The 14,362-nt window shown below is 35.3% G+C and overlaps 4 protein-coding genes across 11 annotated transcripts in view; 2 read left to right on the forward strand and 2 right to left on the reverse strand.

Moving 5' to 3' along the window:
• Positions 1-14,362, forward strand: part of LOC132562096 (protein amalgam-like) — a 414,615-nt gene that overhangs the window by 298,938 nt on the left and 101,315 nt on the right. The gene's annotated exons all lie outside the window — the stretch shown is intronic.
• On the forward strand, positions 113-3,869 carry LOC132562071 (nuclear receptor 2C2-associated protein-like). The gene is made up of 4 exons (XM_060226800.1): positions 113-147; positions 560-650; positions 1,295-1,465; positions 2,583-3,869. Exons 1-4 carry the CDS (start codon positions 113-115, stop codon positions 2,700-2,702), a joined length of 417 nt encoding a protein of 138 aa, XP_060082783.1. The 3' UTR covers positions 2,703-3,869.
• Positions 5,312-5,836, reverse strand: LOC132562083 (uncharacterized). The gene has a single exon (XM_060226812.1). It carries the CDS (start codon positions 5,834-5,836, stop codon positions 5,312-5,314), a length of 525 nt encoding a protein of 174 aa, XP_060082795.1.
• Positions 6,994-10,823, reverse strand: LOC132562084 (uncharacterized). The gene is given in 4 exon segments (XM_060226814.1): positions 6,994-7,181; positions 7,184-8,732; positions 8,841-10,406; positions 10,590-10,823. Coding segments are annotated over 4 exon segments (3,537 nt in total).

Here is a 14,362-nt window from a genome sequence, read left to right on the forward strand (position 1 = left end):
GTCAGTCGTCCGGTTCTATGGTTAGATTCGCAAGTATTGAGCTTTCAAGTAACGCCGACTTTTGCAATCTGTGCACTCAAGTGCTTGTAAGGCATTTGCTTTTGTTGACAAGATGACAGCAGTTGTAGATGGGAACACACGTGTTCGGTAAACATGTTTCCGATTTATTCTAAAGTTCTAGCGAGTGTTTGTTTAAACAGGTCTGGAGTCGATGTACGTCAGAATAATTCGGTCTATTCTGATTTCAATTGTCAATAGTTGATTGACAGAGAATAACTTAAATGTAGCCCACGTGAATCATCAATTTATAATAAGGAGCATTAAATTAACTGTACTAGATCAGCAGTGTCTGTATATTTACAATGCAGGGTCCTCACTCTTTGTACTTGGTGAGCTGTAGATGTATAAATACTTTAAGTATACATTATATATGTGCGTGTGTATGTGTGTGTGTGTGTGAGCATGTACAGCTTGGTCATCTGTTTGAAACTAGCTGCACAAATGTACAGAACACGTAGTGTTTGACAGTAATTTGTTTTTGTCTTTTAATCTGTTTCAGCGTGAGTTCAGTCTTGAATCGAGATACCAAGCAGTTTGGTAAAAAGTATTTGTTTGATGGAGAGGAAGATACGTGTTGGAATTCAGACCAGGTCAGTGGTTTTTGGAACGCTGATATTTGAGTCTGTATTGACTCTTGCGTTTCCTGTTGAACTCTTTCAAATCTCAAGACCCGATTATAGACGGACACTACAAATTTGTATGTCTCTTAGTATTGGTGCCCAGCAAATATCTGGAAATGGATTTCTGGACCAACCTGGAAAAGCTGTTTTATGTACATGTAATTTTACATGAAGGTCATTACAACATTCATGTTTATTGTAGAATACTTCAGCCCACTTATTGTGAATGTTATTAGTGCAAGTTGTATCATATATTAGTGTTAGGAAAATATAAGTGCAATATATCTATTTCAGTTTAATCCTTTTCTATAATCTCTTATAATACATGCATTATCAATTACAACAACTGCAATCATAAAGTGCATCAGTCTAATCTGTTATCATTGCTATATACATGTACAGTTCAGCATTTCATCATTTTTCATATCTCATGAAAAAGAATGATAATATTTGTGAAATTGTTTCATATTGTTTATTTTCATAAAGAACTGAAGAAGGTGATGATATCAACAAATGGAAAATTGAAAGTTGAGCATAAATTCTTATTCTTGCTGTCATAATGATGTATATGGCTATGTTATGTTTTTATTGTTTAAATATAATTGTTTTTTCAGGGTTCACCACAATGGATACATATAAACTTGGACACAGAATGTGATGTGGAGGAGGTCCAAATAAAGTTCCAGGGTGGATTTGTAGGAAAAGACTGCTGTTTGGAGGCCCATACAGACGATAAAGTTCATAAAATTATGGATTTCTATCCAGAGGATGTTAACTCATTACAAATATCCTTTCAAAAAAATAATTTAATCTGTATATTGGGAAATTTTCCTTAATAAAATTCTTACTCATCAACCATGGTTAGCATTTACATAGGAAACGCTTAACCTAAAATGCAGAAATTATTCTTTTAAAACTGGGAAACATACTCGATAATCCAGGGATAATCCAGGGATTACTTCATTTTCACTTTCAGCACCCCTAATCTTCAAAAGGAGTGTATAAGCCTGTGATTGGTCAGGTTTTTTTTGCCTTAACATTTCCTATTTACATTTATTGAAATAACTTTAAAACAAACAAATAAGACGAAGCTTTTATTTATTCATTTATTTATTTATTGTTTTTTTGTAATAGTAAGCAAGTATAGCTTTATTTACCCGGTATGTTAAAAAAAATACTAGGCTTATTTTAAGAATAGGCTTAAACTTATTTTCAAATTTTTAGGATATTTGTTCGACTGTGAAATTCTTTTCTTTGCTTGTTAAATTAACATATGAAAATACCTATATTTAAATTATACAGTACACTTTCATTTGTCACAAAACCACTGATTGTTAAGTTTGTGGATGTTTACTCTACAGGCTGCTGTACTGTGTGGTAGTTATTTGAGTTGTCTTTCTTCATATACTGGAACAATACACTGGCATGTTGCTGTCTTCAATCTTAAAAGATTGAAAAAAGAAGTTAATTGACATGAACAGAATTCTGGTTTTAATGTTGATTATTTTACACCAAATGATGTATTTCTCTCAGTCACCTCCTCTGTATAAAACTTTAGACCCCTTAGCATCTCTGATGAGTCCTAAAAGGACACAGCAGGTGTATGATGCAGTTTAATTTGTTATTTGGCTCTACTGTATGTGTGTCTTTTGTATAATCCTATTAATGTTACAGGGTAAACTAAAGTTACAATATTTTCTAGTATAGCGGTATTAGGTATGTGGATTTCTGGCGCTGTATGTATATATGAAGGAACAAGGAATAGCCTATTTGATGAACAAGATATCAACATCTCTTGTAAGAAATACATTACTTTACCTATGTAAAGTGTGATAGGTTCCATACTTTCAAAAATGCACACTCACCATATGACGGGCCTTTAAATTTCCTTAACTAATTTATATATTCAAACTTCCAGATCCTTTGAAGATATCCAGTTTCAGGATTGTGTTCAATAATAGTACAGATTTTTTTGGACGGATAACAATATACCAGCTGACAATATTAGGATCAAAGAGTTGATAGAGGATTCAAAAACAAGCATACAGAAAATACTTCACAATAAATTGAATTATAGATATTCTGTAAATTCAGAGACAGGCATTGATATATACCAACTTTATCCCACAAAATTAAATTGTAGTAACAAGCTTCACCTGGTACCAAAAACAATATGCACAAAATAAGTGAAATTATGATTTCTCATCTCAAAACTTCTGTTTATGAATAAGATTGTGAATTATGATTTTGAAATGTAAGCATGAATACTTTTTACCTATAGAAGGTATTTGGTTGTGGCTGAAACAATTAGTCAAAAATATCACTGATACTTGTAAGACTACACTGCCTAGATTTATTATATATATACAACTTGTAAATATAGAAGTGAAATATATTAATACAACATTTGCTTTATAAGATATCACAGTGTCAGTGTGATGATTGTTGGTAAACTGTTCATTCTGATGTACTTTTTTATGCTACTACCTTTTCCTGGGTGAGGATATAGTGTTGCACATGTTTATATATCCTATCCTATCTTGTTTGAATCAGTGCCATATCTTGAAAACATCTAAATAGGTTTGGATCATATTTCCCCCATATTACATTTATCAATAACATCAAGTTCACCACTTAATCATATTCAGGTTTGCAAAGTAACAGAGGCATTGTTACCTTAAAGACATTCTTAACTTTTTATGTCATAAGTCTTTTATTGAACTTTCATGGGAAGCAAGAATCAGAACAAATTAAGCTGTGGTCCAAGAGTTGATATCAGAACCAATCATATTAATGTTATTAAGTTTTGTGCTACAATGTAGGATTTACTCTTTCATGGTTGAATTTAAGTTAAATAGTGGCCAACAGGTATATTTCTGGTGTATTTGAGGTCAGTTCTTTTAATACTCTCCTGAACGTATGTTGAATATGATATCAACTTGTTAAAACTTTGAATAATCACCAGCTCAAATATGTAGACGACCATTCTGAACGTTGGGGCCCTATTAGTATGGTCATTGTTCTGGACTGTATGACATGATGATTTGTAGATTTCATAAATTAATAGTTGTCAAAGGAACTCTGATGTTAGATTTTAATTTGTTTTCGGTCAAAATTGAGATATAATTAACGACTTTTTTTTATAAAAAAAAAAGAAAGAAACATTTTTTTACTTTCGGTTTGCTTCTAAACGTTAAATACTAATTTTATACTGTAAAGATCTTGAAAATATTGATTTGAATCTTCAGTGTGTCCCTTGTGATATACCAGGAAGACACAGATAGCACATCTCTGAACAGGAAATGTATTTCGACTTGTTATGTACAGGTTGTTTACATATCGATGCAATTGTGCGTTGATACATTTGTGTATGTAAATCAAAGCAGAGGTGCAGTTGGTAAGTTAGTTAAATATCACCCTCCAGCTGGACTGGTAATCCTATACAGTGTTATATCATATTGACCTACATTCATGTTCACATATTTAGTTGCAGTGTATAATTGAATACTATATGATTGTAACGTTTTCTGCTCATGTCCATATTTGTCCTCTGCCATACAGATACATGAATATTGTGCGTTGATCAGATAACTTTTGTATCTAAATATTACAAGTATATAATGTTGTTTCATTTCAGTAAAGGACGTTTATCAGACGTAGGTGTCAGCGTTTTGAATTATTTCAGACATATTGATGACGTCTTGTTTTTGAATAACAAGAAATTTATTGACTACGTCCATCGTATATGCCCTGTAGAATTTGAAGTCAGTGACACGACCCACTCTTGTATATCAGTCGCTTATAACACGACTAGCTTTCCCTCAAGCTGTATGACAAGCGTGATAATGTCTATTCCCCATTGGATTTTCGTGCAAGAAGTCGTCAGCTGACGGCTAAACTCCTATAACAGGGTTACAAGAGATGCAGATCAATGGAAATTACGGGGCAGTTTTACGGTCGTCAGGGTGATCTCATTGACATCTATGTCTTTGTGCGATAAGAAACTGGGCGTTTTTTAGGCTTGTTAGTTTGCCAGTTGGCTCCGTTGTTGTATATACATGGATTGACCATGATTTTAGAAGGCGGGTGTCGTCGATGAATCAGAATAGCGCTCTCTAGCGGAACACCTTGGTCTTAATCTACTTGTACTTTTTCAGTAGTTCCACTCCCCCAGTTTTTTTTTAATTTGAGTTTGGATTATGTTGACATATTAGTATGCTATTTTTTTTAATCTTTATACAATCTCGCGACATGTAATTGGATTCTGTTGAAATAAAACGAATCAGATCTAAGCTGTACTATTTATTATCAAAATAAAAACACGATAGATATGATAACAGTGAAAATATGTACAATATTGCAGTATGGGTCGTTTTGTATATATAACGAATAATATATCATTTGTCTAGTTTGACAATACTTTTTTTTATCTTCGTCTCTCGGAGGTTTTACAAGTTCGATTGTCGCCGTCAGCAGTTTAACAAAGTTGGTATGATACGGTTAAATGTTTTTAAAAATAAACTTTGATGAAAAAGCAGTATATGAGAAACAATTTCAGATTGATGAGTTCTGGTTGTTTATTTGTTGGGGATTTCATTTCAGCCAGGCCTTCCGCACGCTCCTGTAATTATTTACAGTATAACACAGCAACAATCATCTGCCGCTTCGCTTCCAGCATTTTCCTCTATTTCAATTCTCAGTTGTAATCTTCTTTTCAATACAGTCATTGGTATCATGTAGTTCTCCATAATCCATTCCCGTTTGTAACACATGATTCTTTTGACATGGGTTTGCGTTCCACCAATCATGATGTCGTTTGACACGACCAGTTGTTGATCAACTGCCGACAGTTCAAAAAACTTGTTTGTTGAGCTGCCGCACATTTCCTCGTTCAGAAATAAACACTTGCCATCCAAAAGATCCGGTGATAGAAGGAGACACAAGATTGTCAGTTGATCTATTTCTGACTCCGTCAGAAGATAATATCTACCAAAATCAGTCAGTCTGTTAAAATCCTCGTCTCTCCCATCCAGATTGATGAGATCACATATACATTGCAGGTAGAACATCATCTTCGCCTTGTAGTCATCCGGGACTTGCACAGAATATCCTACATCGCGAACGCCTATCTCGTGTCTTGTCATTACAGCAGCCATCCTATCTCTTGTCCCTCAGTGTCTATAAAACGGTCGTGTGGTCTTGGAAAAAGTAGTATATGCCAATTCAGGAACTGTACAAGAATTAAACTTTTATACTTGAACGATTTGCACAAGTACTGTTAACTATTTGACTCATATGTTTATCTAAATAAGAATATTTTTACTTCCTCCTGCATGCTTGTACAAGTTTCTACACACGAAACAGTGCAGGTATGTTGTACATGCTTTCATAATACGTTAACAAACATTTAAAACACGATTGGTTTGTAAATCAATTCAATTTGCCTACGTAGCGAGAGCTTAATTAAAGTATATATTCACTACGCAAAATCTATACAATGGACGTTTTTATCGAACACATATGTTTAAAATAAATGACAGGGTTGTCGTGGGTTATAAATATATAGGTGGTGTTGTTTTAAAAGCCATGCGATAGCCTATTGTTTATTGTTTACTGTGACCCAGCAGTCGTTTTGCACTGTTAGTGTGTTTACATGATTTATGCTGGTTATAACCATCACTATATATGACAAAACCTAAATTATCAGGAATAATATAAGCACATTTTAGTAACTACAAATGTGTTTTATGCATACTAAAACCGGCTTGCTTATTATGTTCCGTAACATCTGCCTGGAACCACATTATCCGCATCGTCGATGATCTACCTGTTTAGGTTTCTTACAATATGTCATGAGTCTAACTTTATAAAAATCTAAATATCTTTTCTGATGTTAATTGGTAATTGATATAGTTCGCGGACACGCAATGTCCATTACTCTACAAAAGTTGTCATTATCCCGGATATTTACGATAGAATATTTGTTGTAACACTGTCTCTCGACGTCCATGACCGCGGATGTCTTTTTCACTAACGATTGTTCCAGGTGTGTAATTACGTTGGACACGCCCACATAACGACGAGTATTGTTAGCAATGACGCTCATCTCATCGATTAGATTTGGTGACTTCCAAAACAGCAACAATTATTAGTGACCTCCATCTATCTCATCGAAGAAGCTTTATGACACCCAGGAATCGCAGTATTGAACAAAAGTTGCATTCATCTCATAAATGAAACGTTTTATTACGTCTACCTCTGTGTCAACCCGACACTTGGACAAACATTAGTGACATATATTGATGACGGCAACTTAGTTCCGAAAATTGAGTTCTCCAACTTTGGGGACAAATTTCATGTCCTTTACGCCATTGATTGATTTAGTAATATCTACATTACATCCTCTTTGTCGACAAAGGACTAGACAACAAAACTTTAACGACGTATATTAGTGAGCGATGTACGTCGGAAGGAAGCTCCTTGCAACATCGTGTTTGTGACAGGGTGGCTATCATCCATCAATATACTGGGCTGGTTAAAACGCGGAGGATGACTGGATCCTCTTTCACTTGCACCTGAAGAGAATGAGTCCCAATCGAAATCCTCTGAACGTTTTTTTCGTCGCTTTGTTGGTAATTCAACAGAAAACAAGTCGTTGTCCTGTTCAAATAGTGTACCCATGCTCTTGCTCTTACGCATTCCTGTTGCTGGAACAATATCCTCTGATTGCATATCTTTCGGTTTGCCTTTAAACAGATCCCAAGAAGGTTCATTTTTACGGGCTGTTCTTGCCTTCAAAAAGTGTTGTCCCGCCATTACGGCTGAGACACTTGCAGCAAATGTAGACGTTTTATGATTGTCGTTACCTAACTTTTTGTTGGAGTTACCTCCCATTACATCCCAATCTGTCTTCATGTTGGGGATGGTATGTTCTCTAGCTACAGCAAGTGCGGCAGCTGCTTTCCAGTCTTTACGACCCCTTGCCGTTATTCCTGCTGCCGGAGGTGGTTTTCCATTCACCGCTGCTGTACTGTTTTGATTTGTATTTTCTCTCTTGTCTTGATGAACTGAATTTGGAATATCTTGGTTGGCATTCTGAGGTCGAATCTCGCGATATGGTTGGTTGTCAACGCCACGTGTATTGTTATTTCTATGAATGTCTGATAACGCATTTGAGGATGCGGCGACTTTGGCGATACTATCCATTCCACTTACCTGGCGTTTTGGTGCTGTATTCTTTGAATTTTGTTCGTTCACAGGCTGGCCAACACTATTACTTGTCTGATTCGACTTCGAGCTTGGGTTGCTTTTCTTTTTGAACATGCTTCCCGACAATAAAGCCATCACTGCAAGATTCTTTTCTTTCTTGTTTTCCTTTTGTTCAGCTTCCCTTTCTTCTCTAGTTTTCTCCGTTGCTGAAGGGACCTCGTTGACTGCATCATTATAACGCACGTTTTTATCATTTTGATGTTGATCTTTGTTATGTATATTTCCTTTTGAAGCGCTATCTTTAATTTCATTCATGTTTGTATCTGTTCTGTTATTGCTAGATGCAAACAAGGCTGAAATAGCTGCACTCCTTTTCTCCGCAGTCTTTTGTGTCAAAAGTACAGGTTCTGGAGATTTTGCATTTTTGTTCGAGCCATCAATTTCTTGGTCTGATAATTCTACGTTTTTTTCACCAGAGCCTTGCTTAAAATCTTCGGCAAAGAAAACCTTGCGTTTTGGTGAACCGTATTTTTCTTCCATAAATGAGTTGACTGCTGCACTTTTTATCATAGGGTTTTTCTCTGTTACGCTTTTATTTGCTGGCGACGCTTGATTATGGTTTGTTTGTTCTTTGCTGATGCTATTATCACTTTTGGTGTCATTGGTTATCCGATCGTCTGATGATTCGGGTTTGTTTTTCGTTTGTATGTCTTTACGACCTTGTTTCGTTTGTTCCGATGTTTTGTGAATTGGAGCCACGACCAGTACCGAAGGCATTGTTGTTTGTTTTTCAGTTACTTTAATGTTCTCATTTTGTTTGTGTGCTGATTCTATTTTCTGTTGATTTGTATTATTATTTTTCATTTTCTTCTTTTTTTTCGGTGTCTTCTTCGGAGTATGTTTTATTTCTGAACGTTTGATAACAAAACAGCAGACCATTTTCTTTTTTACCTTATTTGACTTCTTATCAGATTTTGTATTGGTTTTAGAACGTTTTGATTTAGAGTGAGATGCTCTCGCCTTTGTCGTTGACCCTGTAGCTGTCTCTGTTGCAATAACGGAAATGCCACCTGTGGTTATATCACCTTCATCATGGTGCTCGTCGTCGTCAGTGTAGTAGTCATCAGAATCGTCATACTCATCTGACGCGCTACCGCCGCCACACGCACATGAGATACTACTGATTGATTTCTGTTTTGGGACACTGGCTTTTGACGCATTTTGTTGATATCCATCACTAGCACAGTCATCACCTTCCTCGTCAGAATCATCATCAGAATCGTACTCGTCAGAATCATCATAACTGTCTTCCTTCTGTTGTTTCTTTTTACAACAGGCTTGACAGCCAACACATTTGATCTTGCACAAAAAGCAACTTTTGCATCTTTTACCGTCTCTCGATTTCCTTGACGTGTTCTTTTTCCCTGGCTGAGGACGCTTCGAAACCCCAGTTCTTGCTTTAGGCGTATTCCCTGGTTTGTCGGTAGTCTTACAACCTACAATTGTTGATGCCCCTGTATTACTTGGGGTTTCGAGCGAATCAGAGTCATCGCATTCGTCCTCACTATATTCATCGTCAGAATCATAATAAAACTCATCGTCGCTTTCATAACCGAAACAACAACATACGACTGGACGGTTGCCAGTGTCACTAACCGTTGATTTTTCCTTATTGTTTTGTTGATTTTTACCTATGATCCTGTTACTCTTAGGACGGCCTTTAGCGGGTTTTTCTCCCTTTTGTTTAACAGCAGATATTGCAAGTATGCTGTTTTTGCTGTCCATTTTATTTGGAGACCTTCGATTGCCTTTATAGTCATCATCAACATCATCAATTTCGTTTTCCTCGCTGTCTGAATCTTCTTCATATGAGCTGCCTGATGGAATACAACAGCCGGCACAACACGGGGTTCCAGCATTTGACTTTTCTTCTCTCGTCTTTTCCTTTTCTTTCTTCTTTGCTTTTTCTACTTTCTTCTTTGCCTTTGTTTCATTTTCCTTCAGTTCTTTTCCTTTTGTCGTTTTTAAACTTTGAACTTGTGGTTTTCGGTTATCGTCTAATGTATGTCTGTTTGTGACACTGGATATACTTTGATCAGAATTAGACAGGTTATGATTTGCAGCTGCCACAACGCGGATGCTTTTTGCTGATGTACCCCTTTCGTCTGAATTTTCACCGTACTCTTCGTCGTCGGAATCGTAGTAATATTCATCATCCAGCGAGTCACAGCAACAACAGCAGTAGGCGCAAAACAACGCACATCCTTTTTTCTCGTCGTTTTCTTTGTGTTCGGGAGAATGCTGCCTCACATGTGTAGGTCTATCAGCATTTAATACGTTTTTATCATTGCCAGCTTGACGAGTTTTACTTCTAGTCGGTATGCGTTCATCTTCTATGTGATGTTTATCGTTGTTACGCGAAGGGAAATCTTCTCCACCATCACCAATAGGACTAGTCCTTCCTACAGCATTTCGATGGTTCCCAGATTTATGTTTTCGTTGGTTACCAGTAATGTTCTGAAATCATAAAATGACGTTAGAGTTTATCAAATATACGAAATCTTTCCCTAACAAATTAATAAAACACGTATATATCTTCTTATGTATATCTTCATAATCTTCCTATAAGGATACATGTTCTTCATGTTCAGGATTATAAAAAATCACATACAGCTTTGATTAAATAAATGTAAATATTACTTGTTGGGGATAGTAAATGTCGTCGTCAAATTCCTCGTCGTCGTCGTCGTAATCATAGTGTCTTGGGCGGCGTCGTTCTCTACGTCGTCGTCGTTGTCGGGCTTCTTTCTTCCTTTCGTAGCACAGATAACACTGTTTACACAACCAACAGGATCCAAAACCGATCAAGACACAAGCCACTGCCACTGCGACTAGGATTATGATGACGAAGTACAAGGGAATGGTTCCGAACATGACTCATCTGAAATGTATAAACTTTCCATCTTCAGAATTCACCTCGGGTCTACAAGGTCATAGAATGACAAACATAAAGCAGTTTAAATCGTTAGTTGTCTCTAGTTTATCTATAACCATCGCTCCTATCTTCTTTCTGTGGTAAGCTAAAGAAAATATAACAGTTCACTCTTCCCGGCATTTATCAAGTTGCTCCGCTCATTTTCGAGTGATTAACTTATTTCATTTAAAAGATGCACCGATGTATTTTTTGCAAAATAAAAAGATCAGGGATTTAATTGTACTTTTTATATTTTAATGGGAAAATAAATAACAGATATGAAAGCAACGCAAAACAGTTTCTGAATTACTATCCTAAAGAAAGACAAAGAAAGGAAAACTTAAGCATATTGACCAGCTTCTTAAAATAACAAGCGGATATGGGTCAGTGTTCAAAGGCAATATCCAGGATATAATCATGCTTAAGAATTATAGTCCCGACGCAGGTTTTGTCTAAGACATTACCTGTTTGTTAGATAAGACTTCATTATTAGGTGTTACTGGAGTGAAATGTGTCTTCGGAGCTCAGTTTATCCAGTTGCATATCATATTGCACAAATTTTACAAAATTATATCACTTTTTAAAATCTATCATCTGTGCTCCCCTAAAACAGAACTATATGTAAAATTTACCTTTGGCGAAAGCGCAAGATGATTACGTATTTTAAAAGTGAAAAATTAAGTTTTTAATGTTCCAGACTTTATAAATGGTTCAAACGATATAAAAATACCAGAGATAGCTATAAAGCCATAGAGATTATATAAAAGACACTCAAGTCAACAGAATCTTTCCATACAATGGAGGAACGAAACATGCTTTAGTATCCCCTATAAAAAATGGATAATCCAATAAATATTCATCACTTTGTTCCTGTTGAAAGAATGGATAGATCCGGTAATATAATTCAGTATATCACAGTCAATTAACCTCCGAAGGGCCCAAGAAATAGTCATTATGTCACACATAAAAGTAACCGAGGATCTGGAAAAAAACTGTTATAACATTCAAAATGAACATATGGAAAATCTAGGCAATGATAGTATCTTTTAAATAGCAAATTAATGTAATATTACTCTGATAATTTAATTATTGTGCTGCTGAATCTCCCCGTCTAGATTTTACCTTTTCTTTCGATCACTTCGGATTTTTCTCTATTGCCTTCTAAGCTTCACAATTTATGCCCTTATTATCACTGATGAGTCCTGAGTGGACTAAACAGCTGTATGATGCAGTTTGATTCATTGATTAGCTCTACTTTATCTAACTCTAAATTATTGAAAGGTGCTATTCACCTGTGTGTCTTTTTTACAATCTCCAATATTCCAACAAAATTTCAGAACAAAAGGAAATTTAGTTAAACAATGCATGCATTATATGTTAACCTTTGTAATAGTAGTAATTGATACATCAAAGGATTTTATTGACGTATTAGGTACCAACATTCACTTACCTGTAATCCCTAGGTTTTGCCCATAAATTTGTCCCTTCTTTATATAATAATAGACACAGACTACATTGTGTGTCATGTGATATATTCCATGGTGTTGGGTATAATTATGACTGTATGTATCGCCAGTGGGTGGGTTATTATAGGTTAGTGTGTTAATTCGTTAATCCTACATTATCCAGCAACATAAATATCTGTAACGTTATTACTAATACAGAGGTCAAAAATATTGTGTATTAAAACACTTAACAAAAGAAGTGAAGCTTAAAAACTAAATATACAAGCAATTGTGTAGAGTGTTACGGTAAAGCTCGCTCCTTTCCTAAAAGACATTTTTAAATTAGGATTTGTTTTTTGTTTTAAAATTGGTTTATTTTTCAATACATAATTCAGGTCATTTAATTTGTTCTTGGTAATAGTAATGAAAACAGTAGTTATTAATTGAAGGAAAAAGATATTAGTAACAAGCGATTTTTTTTTCTGTAAAATTTCTTCAACTTTTCATTTGCACTCATTTCGGCATTAAAGAGATGTCTTATATATTATTATCATTGCTCTGGATATATACAGTGAAGATTCGGTCAAGCAAACACGTTGCCTCCATAACAGGTCTGCTCCAACTTTTCTATCGATTCACCGGCGGTTGATGTTTTCCTGGTTTTGTTCCATATTTCTGTCGGTCTGGTAGGATGTCTATATATGTTGCTTCTATTTTATGTGTATTTACCTACGAAGCATCGAGATTCCTGAATATCTCTTCAGCTGTTTATTTACCTTAGGAACAATGACCAATATTATTTCGTTCCGACATTTAATCGTTCCTGATTTTTACTTCACCAATATAACCGGTATGTATCACGCAACCATGACCAATATTATTTCGTTCCGACATTTTATTGTCCTGATTTTTACTTCATCAATATAACCGGTATATATCACACAACCATGACCAATATTATTTCGTTCCGACATTTAATCGTTCCTGATTTTTACTTCATCAATATATCCGGTATATATCACACAACCATGACCAATATTATTTCGTTCCGACATTTTATCGTTCCTGATTTTTACTTCATCAATATAACCGGTATATATCACACAACCATGACCAATATTATTTCTTTCCGACATTTAATCGTTCCTGATTTTTACTTCATCAATATATCCAGTATATATCACACAACCATGACCAATATTATTTCGTTCCGACATTTTATTGTCCTGATTTTTACTTCATCAATATATCCGGTATATATCACACAACCATGACCAATATTATTCCGTTCCGACATTTAATCGTTCCTGATTTTTACTTCACCAATATATCCGGTATATATCACACAACCATGACCAATATTATTTCGTTCCGACATTAAATCGTTCCTGATTTTTACTTCACCAATATAACCGGTATATATCACGCAACCATGACCAATATTATTTCGTTCCGACATTTAATCGATCCTGATTTTTACTTCACCAATATAACCGGTATATATCACACAACCATGACCAATATTATTTCGTTCCGACATTTAATCGCTCCTGATTTTTACTTCACCAATATAACCGGTATATATCACACAACCATGACCAATATTATTTCGTTCCGACATTTAATCGTTCCTGATTTTTTACTTCACCAATATAACCGGTATATATCACGCAACCATGACCAATATTATTTCGTTCCGACATTTAATCGTTCCTGATTTTTACTTCATCAATATAACCGGTATATATCACACAACCATGACCAATATTATTTCATTCCGACATTTTATTGTCCTGATTTTTACTTCATCAATATATCCGGTATATATCACACAACCATGACCAATATTATTTCGTTCCGACATTTAATCGCTCCTGATTTTTACTTCACCAATATAACCGGTATATATCACGCAACCATGACCAATATTATTTCGTTCCGACATTTAATCGCTCCTGATTTTTACTTCACCAATATAACCGGTATATATCACACAACCATGACCAATACTATTTCGTTCCGACATTTAATCGTTCCTGATTTTTTACTTCACC

The sequence above is a fragment of the Ylistrum balloti genome, unplaced genomic scaffold, assembly GCF_031769215.1.
Source record: "Ylistrum balloti isolate Yb309-2 unplaced genomic scaffold, AGI_CSIRO_Ybal_v1 Utg371338, whole genome shotgun sequence".
Lineage (NCBI taxonomy): Eukaryota > Metazoa > Mollusca > Bivalvia > Pectinida > Pectinidae > Ylistrum > Ylistrum balloti.

Bases quoted from the DNA above. Each gene is read 5' to 3' on its own strand.
- LOC132562071 (XM_060226800.1), top strand. From the start codon at position 113: ATGACAGCAGTTGTAGATGGGAACACACGTGTTCG. The intron at 148-559 runs GTAAACATGTTT...AATCTGTTTCAG, and splicing joins GATGGGAACACACGTGTTCG to CGTGAGTTCAGTCTTGAATC. The intron at 1,466-2,582 runs ATATCCTTTCAA...TAACTAATTTAT, and splicing joins AGGATGTTAACTCATTACAA to ATATTCAAACTTCCAGATCC.
- LOC132562083 (XM_060226812.1), bottom strand. From the start codon at position 5,836: ATGGCTGCTGTAATGACAAGACACGAGATAGGCGTTCGCGATGTAGGA.